General features: G+C 40.7%; 2 protein-coding genes across 6 annotated transcripts in view; one reads left to right on the plus strand and one right to left on the minus strand.

The window, feature by feature from the left end:
- sema4d (sema domain, immunoglobulin domain (Ig), transmembrane domain (TM) and short cytoplasmic domain, (semaphorin) 4D) overlaps positions 1–22379 on the minus strand; it is a 123380-nt gene that overhangs the window by 55227 nt on the left and 45774 nt on the right. For all 5 annotated transcript variants that reach the window (XM_084694098.1, XM_084694097.1, XM_084694094.1 and 2 more), the window contains exon 3: positions 6640–6709. The gene's annotated coding sequence lies outside the window, so the exon portion shown is untranslated. The remainder of the gene's footprint in view (positions 1–6639; positions 6710–22379) is intronic.
- Positions 18102–19860, plus strand: LOC146220780 (E3 SUMO-protein ligase ZBED1-like). Its single transcript, XM_084693978.1, has 3 exons — positions 18102–18605; positions 18816–19025; positions 19207–19860. Exons 1-3 carry the CDS (start codon positions 18472–18474, stop codon positions 19655–19657), a joined length of 795 nt encoding a protein of 264 aa, XP_084550104.1. The 5' UTR covers positions 18102–18471; the 3' UTR covers positions 19658–19860.

Here is a 22379-nt window from a genome sequence, read left to right on the forward strand (position 1 = left end):
GAGATTATTTCATAGGAATGACCCTGATTAAAATAAAGAGTAGTGTCATGACTCGAATTGAATTGTAAACATTAATGTTTCCTCTTTCCTTCCAACCAAAACGATCAAGTTCATGATAATGACAGAGTTAGGTGGACTAGTTGTTTGGCTATGTTTAACACGCAATTTATGCTTTTGCATACGTAGCATATGCTACATGCTTCGATACCCAAATAAATGTCCTAGTGCACGTAACTGTCAGGTTATTGCATTTTTTACTTCTGTCGATTAATTTCTTAGCCTACTAGCATCCAATCAGCGCTAAAGTGTAGTACCTACCCTTTCCGTTCAGAGTTAATGTAATGTTGTTTTCCATTTGGGGGAGCATGTTTTTGTATTGGGGGGAGGTGAACAAGTCATCCGATTTGGGGGGAGTTAACTCGTATTCGGGGGGAGTGTTTTCATTTGGGGGATGTACTCATATTAAGGGGGGTGATTTGCACTTCAGGGCCACCGTAGTTAAGCAACATGGAGCGAGCCAAAGAGTTGGCTGTGTGGAGATATTTCACGCTTGCCACGGCAATTCAGTCAATTTCCCGGCAAATGTTGTCATGTAATGCAATGCGTATGTGCACACTGCCCCCTACCGAACAAGATGGGTAGCTCAGTCAGCAGGGAGCTAAAGAAGAGAGGCTACTGACGTCACTCTGCTGCGCCGCTCAGAATGCATTTTCGTTTTCGAATTATGGGCAGTTCTTTGAGGGCAGAACACGAAAACGAAAATGCATTTCTGGAAATGCATTTGAATTTGAATTGTGGTCACGATTTTGCAGCCACGTTCTTGAAAATGAAAATGCATTTCCAGAAATGCATTTGAATTTGAATTGTGGTCACGATTTTGCAGCCACGTTCTTAAAATGAAAACACATTTCTGGAAATGCATTTTCATTTTCGAATTTTACATTTCAAATTGAATTTTGGTATCTATTTGCTGGGGCATATTTTGAAAATTAAAATTCAAATGTCTTTTTCGTTTTCATTTTAATTAAGTAAAAGAATGAGCAGTCTTAAAGAAGAAAATTAAAATGCAAATAGGATGATTGATTACTAATTTTATTTATGAGTCAAATAATGCAGCCACATTCTTAAAATAAAAAAGCATTTCTGGAAATGCATTTTCATTTGAATTTTGGTCACAATTTGCTTCCATTGATTAACAATTTTCTGTGCCCTGTACTTGTAAAATGCATAGATAATGTTTAACAGTAAAATCTCAATTTAGCTTGCACCTAAGTTAAAACATATTTGAGTGTGATAACATTAGCAATAACGTCAGCAAGTTTGAGGTGTATGCATAGGCTAACCATTAAATTAGCAGCACGTTTCCCGTATTTAACAAGGATTAAACATTGACTTACCTGAAAGTGATGCACGGGCACCATCTCGCATTCTCTTTCTTTCTTATTTTTTTCTTCCCCTGACTCCTGTTATAGTTTTAAGACCATTTTAGAAAAGTTGACTTAGCCTATTGTAAAAGTTTGTCAGCCCACTGAGGGAAGGGTACCCACAGCGAGCTTGGGAAGTTGAGTGTGTAGCCTATTAGTTTTGTTTGGGGGGGGAGGCACCATTGTAACTTTTTTTGAGCATTTAAATACATCTCTTGTTCTGCCTGTTTTGTAATATACGTGTCTAATATTTCTATACCAAAATAATATCGGTATTATAAGTATTATAACTATGATGTTTTTTCAGTTGGCTATTTTTTGGTGCCGAAGTAGCTACATTAGTAATGGGTGTGGTTTTGGCGTAATGTGCAATAAACCACTCAGAGCGTCATTTCACATTCCCTTTAAGAGCAACGCTTGTTCTATGGCGGATTGCTATTATAACTGCGGATTTGCCAGGCGCACGCCAGGAGCGGTTCACAGCCAAGGAGATCGATGTTCTAGTCAGGGCCGTAACAGATAGAGAAGTGACATTGTATGGGAAAGGCAGAGCAGTTTTCTCATTGCACTAAATTTCCCACTCATGCTGCTCATTCAAATTCTGATTCTGATGGAGATGGGAGAAGAAACCCACCCAAATTAGCTTCGGTTAAACAGGCGTGGTAGGAAATTGCCACAATGGTTACAAATTAAGTTCACATACATAGATATTTCTCATGAAAATCTTTTTATAATCATTGAAGAAATGTAACACGATCGATTAATTGATCATTACAAATTTCGTCTATGACATTTTTTCATCTATAAAACGAATGCGTGTTCTGTTGCGTAGTGTGAGTTTTGAAGGAATGCAATGGATTTTGCTATGTGGCAGCAATTAAACATTTTACCACACAAAGGCAATCTCTGGGAAAAAACGCCACAGGCCTACTCACTTACTGGCGAGTTTCCATGTATTTCAAAAGTAAACATGGAAAAAGTCACGGCGAAGTGTAGCGTGAGACCATTTTGACTGTTCACTGCCAACACTGCAAAGCATTGAGTATAAATGAGTATAAAATACAACTCCACGACTCAAATGATGTACCACTTGAAGAATGTACATCCGACCCTGGTTAGTGGCGGTGCATCCTGCTCTCGGTGTTTGCACCGAGAGCAGGATAATACCAATTGGTATTTTATATCGTTGGAAAGCCTAATTAATCACCTTTACAACGGGGTACAACTTGTAAGGATCGTGCATTCGTGGAATGAGCAACACAGCTAACCGTGTGGGTAGCGGCCCAAAAAACCTCTGCAATATTCTTATCTTGGTATTCACTTCAGGCTGTCCAATGATAACATACAATACCAATGTCGTGCAATGGTATTATTGAAGGGGAGGAATAATTGATCAAAGTTTCCGAACTTTTTTTGCGGTGTTTAAATTCATTTGTATATTACTTAAATCAGCCTTAAGTTTTAGTGTCATCAAATGTTTCATATTTAGCCTAACTTATGTTTGATTTCTGTTTCAGATACTTTACAAGTGCACAATCTACAAAGCGTGCAAAAGATGCACTGACGGGAACTAGAGGAAGACTTGAGGAGCAGCACAGCTGGAGCATCAGAGGCTGCAGAGCCATAAGAAAAGGCCCCTTGGGTGGAAGCAGCAGCAGCACCAAGTAAGAGCAGCTTTATTATGCAAGAGTTTGACAGAATTGTGGAGGAGTGTGAAGATCCCAGTGCAGCAAGCAACTCGAGCCCTGCAGTCCAACTGCATGGATATCTTACAGAGAAAATCATTGCTGCCTCAGACAACCCATACCAGTACTGGGGAGTCAACAAATACCGATGACCTTTCTTGCTGCCACTGCCACAAAATACCTCTGTGCGCCCTGCACTAGTATAGAAAGCGAGAGAGTGTTCAGCACAGTTTCCAACATTGTGGATGAAAAGAGAAATAGACTTACATCAGACAGAGCAGAAATGCTTGTCTTGGTGAGAAAGAATTTGCCTTTGCTGATTAAGTGAGCATTCACAGGTCATGAGTGGTGTGACACTGCACTACATGTTTACAATGTTTGGTTATTATTTGTATGTGTGACCAAGTTGTTGTTTGACCAAATTTGTATTAGTTTATTCGCAGGTTCAGCTGCTATGTTTATTTTGAATTCCTGTTTGCAGGACTTTGCACTTAATTTTTTTTTTTACATGTTTACAATGTTTGGTTACTGTTACTATTGTATGTTCAACCAATACACTGTTTTGTTTCAGCGGCTACATTTGATTTATTTAATTTACGAAGTTTGACTACATTCTGTTTTAGATTGGAATGCACAAGTATTTAACAAATAAATAAGAGTTAAACTTTTTATTTTTACATGTTTACAATGTTTGGTAACTGTTTGATTACTATTGTATGTTTGACCAATACACTATTTTGTTTCTACTGCTACATTTTATTTATTTAAATGTGCATGTATATGTATGTAAGTTTGATTACGTTCTATTTTCGATTTGAATGCACAATTATTATATATTATTGTATAACAATAAATAAGAACAATACATTAAATCTGTTATTTTGTCTTACTTAGGAAAGTAATGTTAAGTTAGGAAAGTCTGGTGCCTTTAGTCTCTTCCACATGGTGGCATGGCTGACTTTGCTGATGATACATTTATTATTCACTCCCAGTAACCCCTTAACCAATTAGATGTGCTTTTAGCTTCTGTTGTCACGAGTATCTGGCAGCAAATCAACGACTAGATTATACATTTTATGCATTTAGCAGACGCTTTTATTCGAAGCGATTTTCAAGAGAGAGCTTTACAAAAGAGCATATGTCACTGATCATAACAACGAGGTAGCCCCAAACATTGCAAGCAGCCAAAACATGAAGCATACATTGTGAAAAAACAAATAAGTGCCAAAGGGAAGAACCATAAGAGCATGTAGTTAAACAATCACCATTATGGTCACAGGGGTTATAGGGGTCAGATGGCTGAGTGGTTCAGGAGTCGGGCTGTTAATCAAAAGGTTGTTGGTTCGATTCCCGGCCGTGCCAAATAACGTTGTGTCCTTGGGGAAGGTACTTCACCCTACTTGCCTCGGGGTGAATGTACCTGTACTTACTGTAAGTCGCTCTGGATAAGAACGTCTGCTAAATGACTAAATGTAAATAATCACCAGTGTGCATCAAATAGGTATTATTCCTACCACTTTAGTCTCCTTGGTTGGTTTCTTAAGGCATGGATATAGCGACAGGAACAATGTTGTCATATTTATGAGAATGCAAAACTGAAAATGCAAGACTATTTTACATATTGCATAGCACAAAATTAAAAAATACAAACGTTAATATAAACATAGCAAACACCCCTTAGGCTACATAATCATTTGCATGAACGTACCAGAGCATTGTCAATTTGTTTAAAATAATGAGAAATTGCTTTAATGACGTGCATAAGTGACTACAATAGATGATATGGAGTATGAACAAGTGCTTCAAAGATGACAGATTATTTCAATTGTGATCTGAGAAATATAACAAAACCACTGAGAAGAACTGTCTATCACCAGCTGCATTACGGGCACTGCACCATCTATCTATAATTCCAGAAATGTGTGTAATCGACATAATCGCGGGAATTGTGCCCTATTTATAATTCCAGGAATCTGTGTGTGTGAGCAACCAATTTTATCACAGGCACTGTACACTATCTGTAGTTTAAGTAATCTGTGTTTGTGTGTTTCACTGGCATCTTAATAACTGACTGCATTACTGGCACTGTGCACTAGTTAGACTGAAACAGAAAACACCCCAAAATATTTATTTGAAAGCAAAAGAACGTGTGTGACTATTTAAAATTAGGGTGTGCAAATCTGAAAGGGAGAGACTTTATAAAAGAAACACTGAACATAAAACAATGGCTACCCTGCTATATATAATTACTTTCAGGGTCCCTAAGCTAACCTAAAAAGACCACATTAAAGGCGAATGAAGGGTCAGCCCTAGCAAAGGGTGTATTTAGCCTGGGATGGAGAGATTTTTCCAAACAACACACCCTTCCCAGGTCCCATGGGCTGACAGAATATTTAAAAAGACTATAAACAAATGGTGAGTGAAGTGGCTCCTGCAGTTGTGTTGGAACATGGCTCCCCGTCAACCAATTGATACACTTTTGTAGTGAAATAGTAAAATGATATGACGATGTCTAGTTTTTGAAAAGTAAAAAAAAAAAAAAAAAGATGAAAAAGAAACTTACTACCTCCATCTGTGACTGCAAAATTCGAATGATATCCGTGATCAACGATGAAAAAGAGAAACGGGGTTAACATCAGCTGCCCCTGCTACTCCTGTGCCTTTTAACAATTATTTAGATGCTGCCACTAAGGTTTACATTGTCCTCCCATGGGATGGACATGGTGCTACTGACAAACTCTCAATGTCAGAATAAAGAGGAGAACAGCCATTGCATTTAGTCATGAATTGGCCTGACTATAATGTGGACAACTGTTTAATTAGCCCTATATCTACATAACCACACTAGTGGAAACAAACCTTTTAGGAGGGTGTATTTTCTACTTCCTTGAGGCAAATGTGATCTGTTACCCAGGGCTTGGGGCGTAAACCAGGACTATTTTAGGAGCTGTAAAAGAGCTGTTCTTAGGCCTGTGGTTCTCTGATGGTGCTTATGGTGCTGGTTCCTTTGCTGGTGATTGCCAGGGGCAGGTGCCCCATCATCAGTCATGCCAACAGGGCTGAGGGTAAAAAAGACTGGTGCAGAGCCAGTCCCCCTTCTCCTACTGCTCTGATCCTCAAAAATCTAGTTATCTTTCTGATAAACATAACAACAAAAATTAAGAGAGAAAAAATCACTTGCTGAATCAACAGGTCATACAACACCAGCACTTTTTCAGCAGGAACACACATTACATTAAAGTGGGTGTGGGAAGGACACCATTTTACAGGGATTGAGGGAGATCACAGTCATATTCAGCCCACTGGAGAAAAGGGAATCAAATCATTGTTTTAATAAAATAAAATCACTTTTGAAGAGGTAAGACTAGTGCAAGTCAGTTTTAAAGAAAAGGTAGAAGCTATGTAACTTCACCCTGCTGGGGAGTATGCAGGGGAGCATGCAGCATGCAAGTTCCAGCATGCAAGCACACATCTTCTGTGGGCTTAATGGCAGCAAAGAGGCTGGGAAAAGAGGGAGGGAGAATTCTGACCTGTGGCTCCTCAACGACGTTCTACCAGATGAGAGGCTCTTCCTCTGGGGAATGTTACAAACTCCTGAAGCTATAGGGAGGGGAGGATGAAGGGAGAGACAATAGATAAGGAATGACTGTCATTACGTTAGCACAGCTGTGAAGATGAGAACAGTCAAGCCCATCAGGATGGGCAGACATGGAGGAACCACTTTAGATCCATTGTCAGCTTGGCAGGAGTAGCGTAAAAAAAAGAATAACACCTATAGAATGATGTGCCATTACAAGCATGCAGAAACCTGCCATTACACCCAAAACCTGTACCACGAAGTCTAGTCCTAATTAACTCCTGTGAAGTGCCAGAAGCTCATCATTTTGTGATTGTTTGATGATTCTGGGAAATATCCCTCTCTCTGTGTTCTCCAATCTTGTGAAATATTATAGGAGATTAAGTGCTTTCTTGTTGGTAAAAGGGGGTTGTACAAAGTATTAACATCAGGGGTGCCAATAATTGTGGGACACATGATTTCAAGTTTTTTTTTTTCAAAATGTGTGATTTTTTTTTTTTTGCACCAAAGTAATGTACTGAAATGAAAGGTTGGATTTTTCTATTTTTTGCCATTTGGGTTCTATGTTTTTTTTTTTTTTTAAGGAGAATTTTTTTAAATCCACGACCACTTATTATATATATACAGACAAACACACTTCAGTTTTGCATTAAATGTACACACACACTTTAGCAGCCGTAGAACTGACTAATCAAAAATGTTTTCAACCTAACTTTGAATGTCGAAACTAGGGAGGAGTTCTTCATGACGTTCGGCAGGAAGGGGGTCGAGAAGGCAACCGGTGGGTTTCAATGAATCTATCAGCTTTAAGAACACTTCCATAGGTATCATATAACTTGAATTTACAAATAAAGTAAACTTGTTACTGTATATTGTTTCTGTTGCTAGTTGGAGACGACGGGGGACGGGGCATTCTTATTCGTATTTTAGAGTTTCTCTTCCCTGGAACAGATTTTGTGTTCCAATCGAGGGGGGCCAGCGCTGCCTTAGTGTTTAGGGATGCATCAAATACCCTTTTTGGTCTGCTAAATTGCTGCACAAGTCCACACTTGACCAGTGGGGACCTCATTCTTAATATTACTGTTAGTAATATATAACTGTTAGTTTCTCCTTGAATTCTCTAATTCCTGCCCTCCTCTCTCTGCCCCCCTTCTACACTTCCCCTGTGGTGTGGGAGGTCTGAGCTGTCAGCATCTGCCTGGTCGTCGGTCTGCCAACGTTGGACCTTGTCGCCAGTGGACATCGATCTGTGACAGTCTGCCAAAGCTGGATCAAGTCGCCAAGTGGACATCGGTCTCCCTGACGGACAACAGCGAGTTCCTAGTCCCTTCCCTCATCCACCTGCCTGTGATACGGCGCCGATCACAGTCCCCCAGCCCTGTGGCTACCCTTAAACTGACATTTACCAACTCTGACCCAAGTTGAACACTGGATTTTGGTGTTTTAACACCCATTGACACTTCCCTGTTGTATGACTATGTTTAGCCTGTGTTCTGCACCTCTCTTTCACCAACCGTTTCGGGAGGAGCTTTCAGGCTCTGTTCGAAATGTCTTAAAATGCGTCCTTCCTTCCTTTTAAGACAGCGAGGTCTGTTCGAAACAAAGTTAATATAAGTAGAGACAGCTACTTCTGTCTTCCAAGATGGCGTCCCCATTAATTTCTATGAAAAGTGCTCAGTGGCGCAGTGAGGCACGCGAGAGCGCGAGACTGGGCGCGGCCATATTCCAACTTCCGTGTCTTCCAGTCTAGCTTTAAACAGTGGCTCTTTTTTTCGTCATACTTTGCGACAACCAGTTGCGAGCATAGATTTATATGGTTACGAGCGTGTGGGCATTGCAGTTGCAGAATCTATGGGCAGAATGGGGTACAAGTCCGATAAGAATCAGACACATGATGCAAACTTAACGGAAATGTATTCTGTCACTGTATAGTATTCCTTTCACTTGTTTCTTAAGCTATATGGCTAAATATAGGGCTATTCTCGATGAAACTCATCGCATATGTTGCTTTTTTTCTTCGTGATATGAGTATGATTTACAACGCATTGTATCGGATGAAATAAACTGTTAACATGAACAGCTCCGTCGTTGTTCTCGCCAGGGAAAGAAAGCTTAATAGTTATTTTGGTAACCGAAATCTTCCATAATGCAGACTTACCATAGCTTACGGTCAACTTTATATTCAAACGAAATGCCACAAAATTCACACTACCTTCAATTTCACATCAGTGTCGAAATGCGACCTGTGTTTTACATGCTCAACCTAGAAAACCATGCGTCTATTAATGGATATAACGTGATCTAACAAGACGTGTTAATAATGTAAAAAATAAAACCTCGAGAAGTGTGTCTAAAATATACTTTATTGAACATTTGCCTTTGAAAGGGGCATGTTCATAGAACCATAGGCTACAAGACGTTTCCATCAGATGTAAGTGGGGGTGAAACATTGTTTCACAAAAGCAGTCTGGCTTGATGACACGATCAAAAAAAGAATAATGGGTGTGTTTAACAAAAGCTTCTGAAGGCAAGACTTATATTATTTAAATATATATAATTTCCTATTGTGGTTAACAGTTAAAGTATTAATCTTCGTCTTTGCTCCAGATAGACATGTCAACAATCTATGCTCGCGCTTAACATAATATATTTGCTATCATGTCATGAACGTTTTTACGAAAAATCTAATCTGTTTGAAAATAACGGGAATAAACTATATTCACAACATTTCATGTAGACCTATGTGTGACAACGATTTGCTAAACTTGCTACAACAAGGCAGGCAACTCAAGCCATTTCTCCCTGTGCTCATTCAATATAAGTCTATGGCTCATTCAGCTGAATGTAAATCGGCTATCGGCCAATGTGAACTTTAGTGCTCGTGCCCTGTTAGTATCCGCAGGCACATTTGCAGGCAACTTTTTTTGACGTAAGCAAATGAATGGGCTGCTCGTTTACCCATTTCAGATTGGTTTCAATCTTAGCCAAAAAAATTGAAAAATTATTCTATGAAAAAGCTAGTAGTATGAGCCAGGTTCGAGAATCGAACAAAAATTATTGGGGGAGATAGTTTTGTAAATGTTGACTGGAGTTAATAGAATAAAAACGACCGGAAGAGTCGGAAACCTAACCGTAATGCAATACCACCTACATCCACCGGGGCCGTTGCTTCAAGCCGAGGGGCGAGGGGTGGGGGCTTGGTTCAAAATGTCTTAAATCTTCTCTTCCTGTCTAATAAGATACCTTGAAATACGTCACATAACGGTCATTTTTTAAGAGAGCATATGAGCTGTCTTAATGGCGGCACGTATTACCCATAACTCTGTGCGCGGGGTTACCGTGAGCAACAAGTTAAACAGAATTATTTGACCGCCATTGCTCTAAGTTTTTACAATTCATATTTCAGCTAAACGGTACTTGTAAATCAGCATCTGAATAAAAATGTATCGAGGAGTGGGCAGTGTAGTTGCTGAAAATGTACTTATTTTATTGATGACACTCCTAATTTGTAAATTTGCTCCGACTTTTTGATGACGTACAGTATATATTTCAAATTAACAAAACATTTGGCCCTGATTTAGCTCCATAGAAGTGCAGAATGAATGGAGGGAATGGTGATAGGCAGCCTCACAAAGTTGGAACAGTTGCATAAAAAAAAAAGGACAAATTGTCCTAACCTATAACGTTGTCACTGCCAGTATCTTAGCTGGAATCACAATTCAAAATTCAATTCTGCATTTAAACTTAAATAATCCTGTGTTGCAGAAAATGAAACGTATGACCTGGACTATGTAGTTCACCTTTGAAGACCAGGCTTTAACCAGGCTTCAACTGTTTGACTGTCTGACTTGACTAGTGCACAGTGCCCGATGCAGTCCGTGAGTAAGATGTCAGTGAAACACACAAATACAGATTACTTGAACTATAGATAGTGCACGGTGCCTGTGATAAAATTGGTGGCTCGCACACACACAGATTACTGGAATTATAGATAGGGCACAGTTAGATAATTAGTTAGATAAGTTAGATAAACACATATTTCTGGAATTATTGCAGATAATTATTATCTGATGCAGCTGGTGATTACAGTTCTTCTCAGTGGACTATATTACTCAGATCACAACTGAAATGATCTGTCATCTCTGAAGTAGGCGATTGCGAATGCAATACAGAAATGACAAGACTATTTTACAGCATTGCATAGCACAAAGGAAAAAATACAAACGTTTATGTAAACATAAACAGAACTGCACTTGTTTAAAAACATGAGAAATTGCTTTTATGATGTGCATTAGTGACAAGATGATGTGGAGGTTGAACAAGTAGTCTTTTTATTACATTTCAATTGTAATCTGAGAAACATAGGTATCAGAGCCATTGAGGTAAACTGTCAGCATCACGTGCACTGCACTATCTATCTATAATTTCAGAATTATGAGCGTGTCTCACCGATATCATTGTGGGCACTGTGCCCTATCTATAATTCCAGGAATCTGGGAGTGTGTGAATCAATTTTTATCACGGGCACTCTGCACTATCTATAGTCCATGTAATCTGTATTTGTGTGTTTCACTGGCATTTTAATCACCAACTGCATCATGGGCACTGTGCACTAGTTAAAAACAAACACAGACAAACAGATTCCTGGCATTAGAGAAATATGTACTGGCTATCAATATTACATCACCATAACTCATGAACCACAAATGTGTAAGTATGGTAAATGTATTTTTAGTTTGCAAACAATACCAAGGAAAGTAGGTTTTGTCAAATACAGCTCGATCTATCTTGAGGAGCTTGAGGCAATGCAACAGAGATAATTAATCTATAATCAGGGGACAGAATATAATTGAAATGAACAATTGAATTTAGGTCACTGAAATAACCCCAAACACTGAATTAATAAACAACTTTGGAGGGGTGGGGGGTGAGCAACTGTATCCTAACTACTGTTAAGATCAATTATATATAACTAATGCAGTTCCCGCTTGAATAGAATACTTTAGTGATGTGGCAGACGGATGGGTCTCTGTGCTCAACTGCATACAACGCCTGGTTCTCGAGATAACTGAACCACAGACAGACACACTCGTACTGAGATTCCCAGCTTTATAATCAGACAAAAAAGGTTCTGCAATACTTGTCTAAAATAACTTTGCTTAAATTGATCACATTTATACATTTCTTACACATTTCAAATTAATGCATTAACTCTGAATTTGCATACTGAGAGGACTGAAGGTTTTATCAATACATCATTCTAATACATTAGCACAACTATTGCTTTCAAAGGTACAGGGCTTTCAATTTGGGATAATTAGACCAAGGTCAGGAGATATATCGGTTGGTGGGAATCTCTTGTCGAGGTGAGAATCTCTGGTCTTACCAGACAGTCACTACAAAGACATGTGGCCTCCAGAATAGGTGAGGCCCTGCAATCCTACCCCTCCACAAACAACCCCCTGCCTTCCTCTTTCTCTGTCCTGGCAGCATGACAAGTTGACAAAGGACCAGATTAATGAGCTAAAGTTGAGAGGTCACATCATCCTTGACATAAAAAGGAACAGTCTGATTTGCCTTCACTTGACTCCTACAAAAAAACATTGACACAAGCTTTCGACATGTCTTAATTGAGGCCTGTTTGATGGGCACCCCGGACACGACCATGCCCTTGTGACACGATGGACGGAGAGGAAGTGGAGATGTCACAGGTTTGAGTTTCTGAATTGATGACTGACACTGAATGAGGGCCATTGGGCTGAGATAAAGTGTGCTTCACAAATGCATGGTAAACATACTGACAGGGCAACCAAGAGGATAACTAAACCCTGACACCTGATTTAAATTCAATTTTGGAGGTTCCGGCATATGGGTCGAATTCATTGACTGGCCTTCTTCGCAAATAAGTGAACCAATGCCCTCAAGGGACACTGGTAATCATGCTCTTTTATAATATGTAGTTCAACATGTAGCTTTGGTCTCATACCAACCCCTCTCATACTGGTCCCATAAGAGTCTTATGATAAGACACATAAATACACAGGGACACAGCGTGGGAAACACCACTCATGCCTGGCTACATGGTCTTTCCAGTAAAGCCAGTCATCTACCCCTGGTCCACATTCAGATCTGCCGTCACGCTTAGGGTCAGGGTTGGACTGGCCATCAGAGATTTCCCGAACGGCCGGTCAAACGGCCGCGGCATAATGCAAATATATATATAATAATAATACACAGCCTTGGGCCGGTCTGCATTTCAAAGTCCCAGTCCAGACTTGATTACGGTCCATCTATTAACATCCCAACACTCTGGCAGGCCTGTCAGCAAGCCTGGGGGCCAGGCTGGGGGAGGGGATAAAGAGGGTAAAAGAGAGAAACTGAGGAGAGGGCTTGAGAAAGGGGAAGGTTGATTATGGGATGACAGAACGGAGGGACAGATCCTCCTGTTTACATTCAAGGCCTTCCACACCTCACCCCTCCATATTTGTCTGATCTCCTCCAGGGTCCCACTCCCTCCCGCTCCCTCAGAGCATTCAGTCGCTCTGCTTCCCGTCTCTGGAACTCATTACCACTCCAACTTAGAAATATCGGTTGATTTCCCCATTTCAAATCACTACTCAAAACAAATCTGTTTAACACTGCTTATTCCACTTAATGTCAATTGCAGTTCTTCCTTCTGTTGTTTTTAATGTTGTATTCTTTCTTTTTCTGCTGCTTTTAATGTTTTTTGTACCTCTGTACGCTGTCCTTGAGTGCCGAGAAAGGTGCCTTGGAAATAAAAGTATTATAATTTGTTTGTTTGAACGTTGTGAAGCAATCAAAGAAAAAGTTTAATTTTAAGAGGCAGTGTGGAAGCTGAACTACATCATCTAACAAAGCTAAGAGCTTAAATAGTCTACAATGCGGGAGAAGCTGAAAGTTGAACTGTTAAACAGAAGAAGAAGAAGTAAGCTAGCTAGTTGTAACAAGATTATTATAGTTTTAACAGCTGAAATTAGTTGGGATAGTAATATCAGTAGCAGATGTAGCCTATCTTTGAGTGCATTTACTCGGCTTTCCTAGTAGGATTCAATGTGTTGATTGAATGAAACAACAATAGGGCTGATACAGGAAGACACGGCGACTTTGTTGCAGAAGGATGATGGTGCAATTTTGTCCGTGGAGCATACAACGATTAATAAAAAGAATCATGTGTTTGAGTAATCGCATAACTAATTACTAGTGATGTTACGCTCGATACCGTGCTCACGAAGCAGTATCGACCTTTCGAAACAATTGGTACCAACAAAAACCTGTCGAGCGTGGTTTCAAATGGGCAAAAACCACGTGATCAGAGTCGAAGCTTCGGACGTCACACGAGCAGGTGGGACGAATACGCTTAAAAAGACATCAGGCCTATTTACCGATGCTATACAATACATTCATTGACAGAGCCAGAGATAAAGATAGATTGCCAGAGCTAGATGGACAGAGATAGATACAGATATGAGATAGTAGGTGTACACAAGCACATAGCCTACATCTTTCTCTAGTTTTACCAGCCTTCAAATGTGGCCATCCCTTTCCCGGTTGCAAAAGCATGTTCCAAAACCTTAACCGCTAGCTTACATGATCATATAATAATGATTCATTTAGCATATACTTCCACTAAAACGGGCTAAATACGCGGCTGCAATCTCACTTTGTCTGGATGAGGGGCTACGTTCTTGCCACGAGACCATACTCAGTTAGGATTTTTGTGTAATTAATGTTATAAGAACCTAAAAATAAATATTATAAACGTAAAGTAGCGAAGACGTTACGTTGTTTATAATACAACAATATACATTTGACACTTGCAAATCGAAACATTTGTCACATAACCTTTATTTATCAAGTTGTCAATGACAATTGTGAGACTGAAGTCTCAAAGACTTAACGTCACTTGATTCCTTCCATCACTCGATACAGTCGCCATACCATAAACTGACCAGCAGATGTCCCTATGGAGAAAATGTATCGAACACTTCGAAAAAGCGATACTTTTTCGAGACAATAGACCGATTATTTGTTTGTAAACAATCGGGATGCGCGCGCAATGTGGCTACAGAAAACCGGGAAAGGATAGCATTTTAAATGGCAAAAGGACCACACTGATAATACAAATAGTTAGATTTAAAAAGACCAAAAACGTCAAGGAGGACAAGCCTATAAGAGAGAAAGCGATTACCCAATGATCTGTCACATCAGAATTTTTATTTGGGTCACAAAAGTCTTGAAATTTTAGTGAGAATGTCGCCCGGTACAGACCGCATAGTCGAGCGGCAACCATGTCTTCACGTCATGTCACAAAGTTCATAATTTTACACATGATGACCTGAACGAGAGTTATAGACCGAGGAGAAGTTTGTCTTTTGCAACCGACATGCGCAGTTGAGCCTGCTTGACAGTTGTGTGACGTAGGGTGATAATTGGTCTATTGTGTCAAATAGCTTGTTGCTTTGGAAAGCTTAGTTTCCCCCATCACTACTAATTACACATGTAAACGGAGTAATCGTATTATTGGCATAAACCGACAATGGCTATCGAGTTTCTCATGGTCAAGTGAACGCACTCAGTGGCGTAGTAGAACAAAAAAGTACCATTAGCAGTTAGTAAAAGAGATATTAGAAGCATCTGCAGAATTAGTAATTGTAGTAGTGGCATAAGATATATCAGTATCAGAAGTGGTAGTAGTTGTGGTGCTCATAGTCTTTTAATGCTGAAGCAGCATTCCAACAATTATTTGCCACCAACACCAAGCAGCATTCTTGTAAATGAAAATAAGAAAAAAGATCACAGAGGCAATATATATATATATATATATTAGTGCTGTCAGTTTAACGCGTTATTAACGGCGTTAACGCAAACCCATTTTAACGGCGTTAATTTTTTTTATCGCGCGATTAACGCAATTTGTAGGGTTTTTTTTACATGCTGTTGCGACAACTAGTAACGTTAGAAAAACTACAACACCACACCAGATCTAGCTAGACCGGAAACAAAACAACAGGCCCGCCGCACTTGCGAGCCGGCCAAAGAGTAAGGTATGTTCGACTTCATGCAGCGCCGGCTGCCGGCAGCCAATGGCATTCACTGCCTCAAGTCAGGCAGCTGCAGCCTGCTGTCGGCTGTCATGAAGTCGACTACACCTGTAGGCTAACGTTTTGAGTGGCCAGCGCGAGACGCCGAAATGGCTGACAATACAATTCTTAATGGAAAGTTCACTTATAAAAGTTGCCAAATGGTTCAGTTGATAAAACCAAAGTAATCTGTATCTTTTGTAGTTGTGAACTAAGCTATCATCGCAGCACATCTAGTCTAAAATATCACTTGATGGCCAAACACACTGCTGACGCTAAATCTGCGCCTCCTCGTCAAAGCCAGGCGACAATGGATGACTTCAGACAGAAGCCCATGGACAACACAACTAAAAAGAAAGTTACTGCAGCCATAGCTAAATGGGTGGCTACTGCATGTAGGCCTATTAACGTTGTGGAGGACGAGGGTTTAGCTGATATCATTCGCATTGCATCCAACGACTGGACCTACGAATTGCCTTCTAGAGCTACCATTACAAGCCACGTACAGACATTGCACGAAACGGAGAAAGCTAAAGGTGCCAGTATGGTACTCCGACTCCGTTACGGATGGGCGGGCGGCCGGATAGGACGGATTAATTAGCATTTATGTTGCCTTTATGGTTCTCCGAAGGCTGGGGGTGCTGAAAACAATTCACCGCCAGAACAGTAGGTGGAGAAGCGTTTTTTTTTGTCGAAAACACGTTGCTTTGTTGCGTCTTTGTAAGTTAGAAATCGTCGTCGTTTATCTCCCACCTCTCATCACACGTGTGACACTCTTACCAGCTGTCACTAGTCAGACGATGAGTGCAGCAGGTGCAGTCACATAATATTATATTATAATATTAAGACAAACTCAAGGCCCGCCGCGTCATTTTATGTGGCCCGCGGAAGATTAATGGGCTATTGAAATAAGTCTACGCTGCTTTACAGCGTGCATTGACCATAAACGACATCTCTCACCATGCATTTCAATTGTGTTACGGCAAAGTGACGACATCCCGCCTTTAGAAAACAGTGTATGCACATCAGTGTTAAACGCAAAGTTTAACTGGGTGAAGGCGAGCATGGTTTGAATGACAGCACTCCAATGCAGCCGGTTCTGCGAACGTACCCCATGTGCATTTTCAGCCAAGGCCCTCGGGCATTCAACCCAAGTTGGTATCGCTCTCGAACTTGGTTAGAGTACTCAGCCAAGCTAGCATGTTTCTGCTTCCCTTATCGACAATTTGGAGCCAGCAATGATGAAGACATCACCTTCATTAGACAAGGTTTTACCTAGGCTATTGGAAAACGGCAATGTTTATTTACCATGAAGTTTAAAAAGCTATTCTGCGTTCAGATGAAGGGCAAAACAAGTTTTGCTCTTGCGCTATGCGCGCTTGCATTTTGTCACCAAACACTGAGAAAAATGTGCAAATGTATCCTCCAAGAAAAACAGCAGATTGTCCAAGAATTAAAAGGCGGACTTAAATTGCAGCATAATATGCCCTATGTTCACAAAAGCTACAACAAAAACACCATGTTTTTACATCGTTACTGACGTTACATCGTAGTTACAACTAGCCCTTTGACGGCAACCATGTTGATGTGGCCCTCGGTGAAAATGGGTTTGACACCCCTGCGATATAGACAAGGCTCTGGTTTTGTGAATTCATTTCTCCACCAAGTGTATAATCCAATGTGAAAAATGATAAACAAAAAGACTGATATAATTGGAAACAAAAAGATCCATACAAACTGTATGTAGGCTACAGTCAAAACTACAATGTACTACTCTAGGTCACTAAACTGTGGCAGTCAGTGCACAGACAACAAACTCACGTTTCTGAATTTGCTAGAGTAGAGCATAAACTAGCTCACAATAAAATTAATCTCCAAGAAGTTCTCATCACAGACGTCTTTCAAAAAGACGACCTTAGAGAAAACGCCTTTCTGTCGAAGTCGGAAATGATGTCGTTTGGAAATGATGTCGTAGCGGACCAATCACGGCCAAGGGGTATCCGTCGCGTACAGCACGGCACGACGGATCGACAGGAATTTAAACGGTGCACGGGAAAGGTCTCCGTCGGCCCTGCAGACGACGGAGAGGGCGTTTCAGGGCGTTCCAACTATGCGTAGGCCCTTCCCATGTGTCCGTAATCGTATAGTACGGAGTAGCATATAACGGCCTTAAGGTACAGCAGGCGTTGGAGAAGACAAAAGCATTTGCGTTCACTGGTGATTACTGGACTTCCCTCAGTAATCACAACTACCTCGGGGTCACACCCCATTACTTTGATCCACAGTGGAAACTTCAGTCGCATGCTTTGACTGTTTTAAAGACAGAAGATAGACACTTCGCTGATGCTGTTGCAGAGCACTTTATGCAAGTAGCTAGAGAGTGGGACATTCAACACAAAGTTGTCTCACTGACCACTGATAGTGCACGCAACATGATTGCAGCGGCCAGGCAGCTCCCCTTTGAGCACATGCCGTGCATCGCACACATTGTGCACCGAGCCGTCACGGTTTCTCTAACCAACAGCCCGTTTGACAGCGCATTGGCAAAATGAAGAAAAGTTGTGGGACATTTTAAGCACAGCCCAGCAAACCAAGCGGAGCTCGAGCAGCAACAAGTCGCACAATATCAGAATAAAGAATCACTCGCACAGGAAGTGTCAACCAGATGGAATAGTACCCTGGAAATGATCAAGCGTGTTCAGCGGAATGCTGAACCTCTGAGAGATGCACTGGCCCTGCACACAACCAATGTCGCCATGCCAACAGCTACTGAGCTGGAGAAACTGAAGAAGCTCGAGGCTGTGTTGGAGCACTGCAGGTAATTTATTGTGTATTCGTGCTGTGTGTGTATATCTGTTTGTTTAATAATCAAAGTAGGTCTGTGTCAGAACAATAACGTTATTGTTTGGTGTGTGTGTTTATGTGCCTGCAGCTATGCATGTGTGAAATATATGAGTGAGAGAACTCTGTGTGAATTACAGTAGGCCTAACTAGTTCCCCACTAAAGTGCTTCTCTATATTATTGCAGGTATGTTTCTGAACTTCTGGGAGGAGAGACATTTGTGTCTTGCTCAGCGGTGCTGCCAGCATTATGTCATCTGTCGCGAGTGATGGAGGTCACTGAGGACGACCCAGCTTACATGATCAAGTTCAAAGAAACCTTCGCAGCAGACATGGAAGGTCGCAAGGAGAAGACCAACATCACATGGCTGAGAGTTGCGACAGCACTTGACCCAAGGTCAGATAGCCATGCTTCATTCTTACACTCATCCTCATTCTCAGCATTGTTTCTCCCAGTGTGTTTTGTTAGGTTGCTTGCTTCTTTACTTTGTATTTTTGAATTTAACACTGTAGAGATCGGGGTATTGTTGCAATTTGGTTATACCTGTACTTGCATTAAAGTTGCATTTGATTTCAAGGTTTAAGGACCTCAAGTGTCTGGGCAAACCTCACAGGGCTGAGGTGTGGGATGCGATCCGCGCCTTGCTCCTGGAAATGGAGAGGCCTGCACAGTCAGTTAACCAAATCACGCCTGAGCCTCCTATGAAGAAACCATCTCTCATGCTTGCACACGAGTCTTCGTCTGATGAAGAGGAGGACAGTATTGAGCAATGTCTGGAGCGCTACAAGGCAGAGCCTCTTGCTGGCATGGATGACTGTCCCCAGGAATGGTGGTCCACACATGAAGGGGCACACAGTGATATTGCCTGCCTTGCACGCAAGTACTTGGCAACACCAGCCACATCTGTACCATCTGAAAGGTTGTTTTCACTGTCTGGGCATGTTGTTCAAAAGAAGCGAGCTTCCCTGTTGTCTGAAAATGTCAACAGGCTTGTCTGTTTGAGTAACTGGCTCAAAGCAAAGAAGTAGTAGGCCTTTTATTGGTTACTGTTAATTCTTTCATATGTTAATTTTTTCTGAAATAAGAGGCTGGGTTGATGAGCCTCTGGTGAATAGAGTCCTAGTTTACCTTACATGTGCACTTTATAATTGTATTTTGTATTGCCCTATTTTGATCCCTTAGAAAGGGGTGTTGAAGGGGCTGTTAGTGTGAAAAGGTATGAAATGTAATTGTGTGAAATTGAACACTACATGCCAATGTTGTTTTCAATAAAAAAATATTTGCACAAAACAAGCCGATCCACTTTTCCATGTTGATAGAGCATTAAAATGAGAACAAATAATGGGACAAAAAGAAATCAAGGGACATTTAGTATAGATAAAAATGTGTGATTAATCGCGAGTTAACTATGACATTAATGTGATTAATCGCGATTAAATATTTTAATAGTTTGACAGCCCTAATATATACATACTGCATATAGGCTGTATACAGGCCTGAGGCCTGTTCCATAAAGCGAGTTTACCGAATAAGCCAGACTTATGTCAGTTAGTCGGACTCATTTCTTGTTCATTCGGTTCCGTAAAGCTAGCTCAACGTAGTTCGAACTCGGTTACTATGGCAACTTAGGCTACGAAACTAGTCTGGTCAGGGTCATACTAACTGTCAGGCTTAGCGTGACTTGGTGCTTAACCAGACGTCCCTGTAACATTGACCCAACGGGAAGACGATGATTTACCACGTATATTCTCCTTTTCTTATTTCATCAGTTTAACATTGATAATAAATCAACGTAAATAGCCTACATAGGCTACAACATTTAGCCTAATGCATTAAACAATGATGAACAATGCTTTGATAGGCTACGCACCATAGCCGTTAAATGTATGGATGTTAGTTTGTGATTTCAAATGTTTAGGCATCAGGCATAGGCCTACATCTCAATCTAAATTATCCAAGTATAATTATCATAGCAATATCATTGTTTACAGTAGCCTACAATTGCAAAACAAACCTAAATCCGCCCCCCATTTCCCCGACACAAAACTCATGTTAAAAATTAAGCACTAGGCAACTGGATAATGTTTTAATTAACAGTAGGCTATTTATTTTAAACAATGTCAAAAAAAGTCCATTTAGATTAGTTTAGAGGGTATTTTTTAATCAACGAAGGTCTACGTTCACGACGTCAATCACGGCGTGTCATTTTACTTTGATTGAAGCGGTGGATGAGGGAGCTGTCATTGTACACAATTTAAAGGGGACGTTCTTTCTGGAAGAAGTCATGTGGCCGTGTGGATTGCTTTTGCCGTGGTGGATTGTATGATCCATGTTTTACTTCTCGGGCTGTTAAAAAATAGGGTGCACGCGCAATTAGCTTGACTAAGTAAATCTGACTTGAATTAGTAGGACTGCGTGAGCTGAAATGGCCTTTATGGAACCGCTGAAGCCCCGCTTGACTAATTAAACTTATTCAAGTCTGGTTTAGGACTTTCAAGTCTAGCTTTTTTGAGCGGCCTTTATGGAATAGGCCCCTGGTTCTTGCCAGCTATGGAAGGGCGGGCTGGCAGATATCCTGAGTGGGCAATCATGGGGATAAATTATGGAGATTATTTTTTAATTTTTTTTCTGATTTAACTCTGTATAACTCGAGACAACTATTATCTCAATGATAACTACCTACGTACGACTGCGTCGGACTAAAATCCGACTCTGGAGGATGATGCATAATCGATAAAGAGTTGATGACGTTCTACGAATGATATAGACGCATTTTCTGTTGATAGAAATCAGGGGCGGAGCAAGGGTTGTGTGTCAGGGGGGGCGGAAACTGATTGGGGGCCCCCCTGTTATTAACATTTATCAGTGCAATAAAATATAACAATAAACAGTAACCAATGGCAACCTCTATTGTGAACAGCACATATTAGCCTATATAATAAATGTGTTCAGTCATCATAGCCCCTTATGTGCGAACAAAATGTAGGCCTAGGCCACTAGCCGTGCATTCAGCATTCATTAGAATCTTTCACACACAGTAGGCCTATACAAATCCATGCATAACATGGGTTTAATGATCTGTCCATTTACCAAATACACTATATTCAAATTCAACGATAATAGGTCATAAGCCCCCCAAAATGAAGTTGAAGACAGTAGCCTATAGTCATCCTAACAGTGACAACTAATAATAAACAAACATAGGCCTATATAACAATTCTTTCAGCAACAATTTGGGCAAGCTACACGCAAAACCAAGCCCCCATGAAAAAAAAACAGACAAGCATGATGTGCACTGTAGTTGACCACCTACAGGCATGCTACGATTGAACTAAAATTCCACTAAACTAATCATTTTCTTTTCCGAACTGACATGTATTGTGCATCTCTCAAAACCAGCAAACTCATAGCCTACACACAGGTCAAAATACAAGCACATTATTTATTAACTTCAGACGGCTGAAAGTCCTCTCTGCCTTAGCACTGCTTATCGGAATTGTCAAGTACCTAAATGTGATAAAGAATGGCAAGGTTGGGGAAAGCACGGTCCATGTCGTTGTCAATGAGAAATGGTAGGATGCGGTGTGTGTTTAGGTCATGTTTTTCCATGCTCAGCTTACGGTACATAATACGAAGTGTAACAAATTCATCAACCACATCATCGGCCTAAGACAGATATTCCGAATAGAACTCTGCAAGCGCTTTCCGAGCAGCATTAGGGTGACAAAAATGTTTTGGGTTCATCACAGC

Source organism: Hypomesus nipponensis, chromosome 27, assembly GCF_054491055.1.
Source record: "Hypomesus nipponensis isolate SF chromosome 27, ASM5449105v1, whole genome shotgun sequence".
NCBI lineage: Eukaryota > Metazoa > Chordata > Actinopteri > Osmeriformes > Osmeridae > Hypomesus > Hypomesus nipponensis.